The sequence below is a fragment of the Merops nubicus genome, unplaced genomic scaffold (assembly GCF_000691845.1).
Source record: "Merops nubicus isolate BGI_N331 unplaced genomic scaffold, ASM69184v1 scaffold16564, whole genome shotgun sequence".
In the NCBI taxonomy this organism is placed as follows: Eukaryota; Metazoa; Chordata; class Aves; order Coraciiformes; family Meropidae; genus Merops; species Merops nubicus.
In genome coordinates, this window is record NW_008605058.1 from 62117 (window position 1) to 68616 (window position 6500).

The window sequence follows — 6500 nt, forward strand, 5'->3', positions numbered from 1 at the left end:
AAAGAGTAGGGGTTTATACGGTGTCCTGTTTGAGAACTTAAAAAAAAACAAAAAAACACAAACAAAAACCCCAACTTAAAATAAGTAAATCATATGGTGCTTACATCACAATTATACCCAAAGTTAGATTTCCCTTATTGACTCCTGCTGTTCACATGATGCAGGACTAAAACAAGTAAGTTTTATGCCTGTTTCAGAACATCTTTGTCTTCTTTCTAATTTGCTGCCATTTTTTTTGATGCTGGCTAGACAAGATACATAGCTCCAGGCAGAGAGTGGCCTAAATTAAAGAAGCTCTGCTGATTGAGACTTTTCATTGACTTCCTTTTTCCATTGAAGTATTTGTTTCTCAGACTTATGGACGTGAGAACGTCTTGTCTTACAGTGTTTACCAGAAGAAACAAACATGACTAACCACACTACATTCTGGAAATTTTGTATTTATCCTAATTCTATTATTTTAAAAAAATAAAATAACCCACCCACAATACTGCAACATATCTTCTGTAAATATATTTTTAATGTCAGTAGTATAACCTCCCACACTGGTTTTCTGTTGAGAAAATACTAAAAGTAGTGGAGTTTTTTTTATAGTCTCTCTCAGTTATTTATATAGTCAAAAGGGAACAAAATGCAGGTTGTCTAGTTTGTTATCTCAATTGCAAACAGACTCATATCAAAGGTTCAAGGAATGGTACTGACACTTTAATTTGCTTTCCCAAGCTACATAAGTCCAATAAGCCAAAGTTCCTAAATGGTCTTGGACTTCAGATCTAATAAAAGCTGCTGACAGTCTTTACATGCCCATGACTGAAGTAATGAAAGTAAAACCAGATTCTGTATGGGCATACTCTGAAAAGCAGAAAAAAAATACTCCAGAATTTTTCTACATGTATGGTAATTTTATTCAGCTTTAATAGCTGTATAGTTTATTAATAGACTTTTCATTTTTTTCAGAGAACACAATTATTTTAAAAGGTTAGCAAGGAAAACCTAAACGGGTATATTCATATATGGCTACACTTATCAACTCATATAATGAATTTACAATGGCAATCTTAGAAAGCTAAAAATGTAATTGTTTTCACAATAGTTGCTGTTAATGAGATTAATTTTCATTAATACCAAAGCACGGCCACTTCTCATGTAATATCTAAGAACTAAGAGGCTCACAGCTAGATAACAGCACCAGTAATAACTTACTATAGACATAGAGGACCAGCAGCACTTTATAATGGAAGTATTTTGGTTGAAAACTTTACAGTAATTACTTATTTACCTGTGAGCTTGAAAGTCTTTGCCTTCTACACAAACACTAATATCTGGACAACAGCAATTGTTGTAGAGCATCATTAAATCTTCTCCTAACACAGATGCAGTTTCTAGTTTGGAGTTACCTGCAGATGGATAGGAATAGCTATTTTCACCTGGTCAAGTGTATACTAGACTACTGACAGTACACATACAACTTAAAATATTTGAAAAAAAGAATCTGACATAATGAAATTTTTTAATATTGCATATTCAGACTAGAATTTGCCTTGAAAGATTTTTCCAGGCCTTGCATTTTGCTTCTCATTTTGACTGGAGCTATCAGAAATTTAACCCGTGCTTCATATGTGATTTGAGATCTACAGAAGTGCCACAGTTATCCTTCAGTAAGATTATGTAGCCAGCTCATTTTTTCTACAGAGATCTGGTACTTCTGCATTAAAAAAAAGTAAACTCTGAAGAAGTTCAGGGTCATGTAGTGCTAAAAGCTTCTGCCTGAACAGATTTGTAGCTTGATCCTATCTTAATGACACAGCTGTAAAAGTCAACACCTTTGGTGTAGATGCAGTCACACATTTCTCTTAAGCAACTGTGTTACTTACTTAATTCACAGTTGCAATAGGGAAGATTCTGAAAGATTCCAAAATCCTTGTAAAACAATGGTGAACTAGTGGACTTTGCTAGAAAAGGAGAGGAATGGCCAGATTGTGCTCTGTGTATGTCCCACGTGTTGAGGACTCAAGTTTGCTCTATTACAGAGAAAAGATGGGACACAGTACTGATGAACATGCCTGATGCCTGGCAAGTCCCACCAGATGTATTATGCTACACATTGGCTGGGAAACACTGCTGCCAAACATCTGCAGCAGTTCGTTTTTCGAAAGTGTGAGAGAATGAGGTAACCACAGGAAAGCTGTGTTGTAACAGTAGCTTTCATTTTTGCCTGCATTTTTACATCTGTGTAAGTAATTTTTTTGGGTAATTACTGAAAAGGAAAAAAAAAAAAAGCAACAAAAGTATAGTTCCAAACCTACCTGCAGTGCTTTTGTTGCTTTCTGCATCAACAACTACTTCGGGAATTTCCTCTTCAATACAAGGTGAACTAGCAGCTTCTTTCTGCACAGGTCTACTTGGAGTATTCTGATCAACAGGTGTTTTGCCATCTCCAAGACAATTTACATTTGTCTGAGCATTCTGAAGAGTAGCAGTGTTGTTTTCTTGTATTAATTTGGGTTCAGATACTTTCTTCATCATAGCCAGCTCCTCCGCTTCTTTAAGACTTTTATCAGATGAATATACAAGCCTAGAAGATGACACTAAGTTTACTTCTATAATTTTTTAATTCATCAAAACAATCAAATGAAAAAATGACTTCTTTTTGTCTAACAAAGTTTATGACCAGAAAAGAAAAGCTGAACTCTACAGTGCTCAATAATAAAAAACCTTTCAAAAAAATGTATCTCTGGAAAACCTGTTTCTGCAATGCTTGAGAAAGCGTAAATCACAGAATGGCTTGGGTTGTAAGGGACCTTAAAGATCACTTAGTTCCACCCACGGGCAGGGACACTTTCCACTAGACCAGGTTGCTCAAAGCCGCATCCAACCTGGCCTTGAACAATTCTAGTGAAGGGACATCAACAACATCTTTAGGCAACCTGTTCCAGTGTCTTACCACCCTCATAGTGAAGCGTTTATTCCTTACATCTAATCTACATCTACCCTCTTTGTACTATCACTACATGCCCATATAAATAGATCACCTCCAGCTTTCTTGTAGGCCCCCTTTAAGTACTGGAAGGCTGCTCTAAGGTGTCCCTGGAGCCTTCTCTTCTCAGTTGGGCTGAACAAGCCCAGCTCTATCAGCTTGTCCTCATAGCAGAGGTGCTCCAGCCCTCAGATGATCTTCATGGTCCTCCTCTGGACTTGCTCCAATAGGTTCCTATCCTTTTTATGCTTGAGGCTCCAGAGCTGGATGCAGTGTTTCAGGTAGGGTCTCACGAGAGTGTAGTACAATGGGAGAATCTCCTCACTTGACCTGCTGGTCATACATCTTTTGATGCAGCCCAGGATGCAATTGGTTTCCTGAGCTGCCAGTGCACATTGAGCTTTTTATCAACCAACACCCAAGTACTTGCTTGCCCATAAACAAGTGTTAGAAGTGTAGTACTAGGTTAAAAGAAACAAAAGTTTATTCCTCTCACTTTGCATTTTTTAGTTAAACTTTAGTTAGTCTGCTCTTTATACCTCATCTACTATAATCACCTGCTTGGTAAAGCAGAAGCAAGCTGAACCAGTAATGACAGATGACTGATTTATATATCTTAGTAAGATGAAGAATAGGCACTTGATTGTCCTTTAATATCACCAAATTTACAAACTCAAAAATATAAAAACCTTCTAATATCAAGGTTACAAGTACAAAACCATAAGAATGGTATAGGGATCTAAGTGAATGGTATTAGAGATATAAATTTTTATTTCAAACGAAGTGCTTGAAAGCATGAAAATTGGCAGTTAAGATTACCCAATAGCTTTCACTTTGCCCATATAGTAAATCTAGCGTCTTACTTTCCCATCTGTTTCACCAGCTTATTTTTAGCTCAAGATCTGGAAAGGCTAACAAAGCCTGCAGTTTGTGACTGCAAAGATCTTGTATTTATAGAAAGATACTGTGCTCCAGGAACATAACAGAGCCTTAAGAAGTCAGTGTGAACAGATAACATGCTTTATCAGTGGTTTCATACCACACAGATGAAGTGAGGGAAGTTTAACAGAAGAGCTACAGTTATTTTGGATTTAGCAGACATGTACTTACAGATCTCCATTTAGTCACTCATTCCATGGCAAAGAGGCTTTATTGTTCATACTGGTAACAAAGTAATTTGAGTATGCTGTTTAAACACTGTCCTCTAAAGGAGCAGAGAAAACTTACAAAGAAATCATCTTCCTTCTTAAATCCTGTATTTAAAGGATTGAGTTAGGTAGACTTTGTGTGATACAGGTTCTCACAAAGAGAGAATGACATGAAACAAGAATGTAGGGAATGGGATTTTTAGATTTTGAAAGCAAGGGCCAGGAAAACCATCCGACAGGACTAATAGAATTTCACATTGAAAGAGTTAAGATTGGTGGTCCATCTTCACATACATTTTTAAGGTTATTGTACCTATATGTGCTTGCAGAACTTCTAACGTGTGAACTTGGCCTGACCATATATAACTTTTCCTACTTACAGTGCTTTCCAACATAGCATATTAATAGCATGAGGGAAAGACAAGTAATAATGTGCCATATTACCACGACAAGGACCACAGATTGCTTGCTGGAGCAGGGAGACTGTGAGTCTTCAGAAAATTGAAGCCCATGACTTCCAGACATTTTCCCTGTTCACTATGCTTCTCAGTACATTTACAGCTCTGTGGCAGTATGATTAAAGAACTAGAAACCAAATTAACCTAGAGATTTCAAAACTTCACAGAAGTGTTCTGGAGTTTCATCTTCAAGCTTTTTTTCCATATTAGACCTTCCAAGAAATGTCCCTTTAGGTCACACAGAAATACCACTACAAGACAAAATCCAGTCATTCCCACTTTATTCATGGATCTTCACCAGATGTAAGTAAATACCACAATTACAGAAGTAAACTGATAACACATACTGAATGTGAAAACTGCAGGAAGATCCCTAGTAAGGTTCTGTTGAAAGAAAACTGCCATTCATAACACATTAGCTTAAATTTGCACTGGAAATTGAACTTCTACTTATTCACCATTCTGTTGTTGCAGAGCCATTGCATATTCAATACAAAGACAGTACAAAATGACTTTGAGGGAGAAAGAAAATCAGTGGCAGAGACACTGCTTTGCTATAAATTCATTATTTTAATATTCTTGCTTAATCTCTGCCAGTATCTGAAAAACATATCCATAAGGAATCTGATGAACTAGGGAATGAGGCACCAGAATCCTGGGAATCCTCAGAGTAATTTCAGATAATCTACATAAGAAATCTCAGGAATGCAGTTGTATTATTTAACTGCATACACTAACTACTATATTATTATTATTTAATAATGATATTATTATAATTTAAGTTTAAGCCAATAAAAATGGCACCCTTACTCCAACTAGGAACTCTGTAAATAAAACAGTCAAAGTGATATGTTGTTAAACCAGAACTAAGTAACTGTTTTCTAGATGTAAAAAACCTGTTCTATTTGAAGTTAAGTTTTTCCCTGTAAAAACTCAAGGAACCTTGATTATTTCAATTAATATTTAAAATCCAGTCACAGTCCTGGACTTATTACTTCCAGAAAATCAGCAGAACATCTATATATTAAAGTCCTGTTTAATACAGACTCCAAATTCACTACTTTGAAAGACTCATGGAGGCATCAATTATTCTGCGTCAGAGACAGCGGTAATGATTTTGACACATCTTTTAGAAACTTTCCTTCATCTTACTTAAACCCCCTTGTGTTTTCTTTCCAGAACTGAGTCTTCTGCAGTTTCCTAAAACCTGTTACAGAAAACTTTGCTTAGCCACACCCTTTATTTTCTTGGCTCATTTCTAAAGGCAGTGAAGTTTTCTAAGGAGACAATCTTCTACAGAGTATCAAACGGCACCTTCCTGCATCAATAAAAGCTACCAAATCCAGAGCAAAACGCACAGCTTGGACCTTGGAGCTCAGGTATTATACTGATAATGTAAAACCATCTCTTTAAAATAGCTGCTGTAGGAAAGTAGGACCCTTACTGTAGAATTATGATATGAAGTTTTAAATGTTCCAAACCTCTTGAGTAGTTCTCATTTAATGTGGCACTTCAGTTTACTTAGTTCAAGTGCAGAAGATTAGAATCTACTAGAAAGTTCTAAGTTTCTTCTTTAAAATAGACAAGAGTTATCATCAGCAGGATTTAGAGCTTGACCAGTTTTGAATTAAGTATTTACAACAATGCAGTTTTCATAGCAATTTTGACTATCTAAGAAAGGATAAAACTGTATCAGTTCTTCCAACAGCCCTAATAACGATCAGCAAAGTACTGGTCTGTTCTTCGGGATGTTTCTCAGCCTCAGAGCTCTTTTTAAGGCCCACCTATTTCTATCAGTTTAGATGCATAATCCACACATCCTTGAGATTCATACAGTTTCATCAGAAAAACAATCATGCGACTCTCTACTCAGAACAGCCATAAAACCAGTGCTGACCAGAATCCAGGCAACATTTT

The 6500-nt window shown here is 36.4% G+C and overlaps 1 protein-coding gene across 1 annotated transcript in view; it reads right to left on the bottom strand.

Annotated features, from left to right (window-relative positions):
- The window catches only part of KIAA1107 (KIAA1107 ortholog), a 25354-nt gene extending 22828 nt beyond the window's left edge, over window positions 1-2526 (bottom strand). The window contains exons 1-2 of the mRNA XM_008939225.1: window positions 2307-2526; window positions 1280-1397 (exon numbers count right to left, since the gene is read on the bottom strand). Coding sequence (XP_008937473.1) covers window positions 1280-1397; window positions 2307-2526 — 338 coding nt within the window. The remainder of the gene's footprint in view (window positions 1-1279; window positions 1398-2306) is intronic.
- Window positions 2527-6500: the final 3974 nt, after the last annotated feature.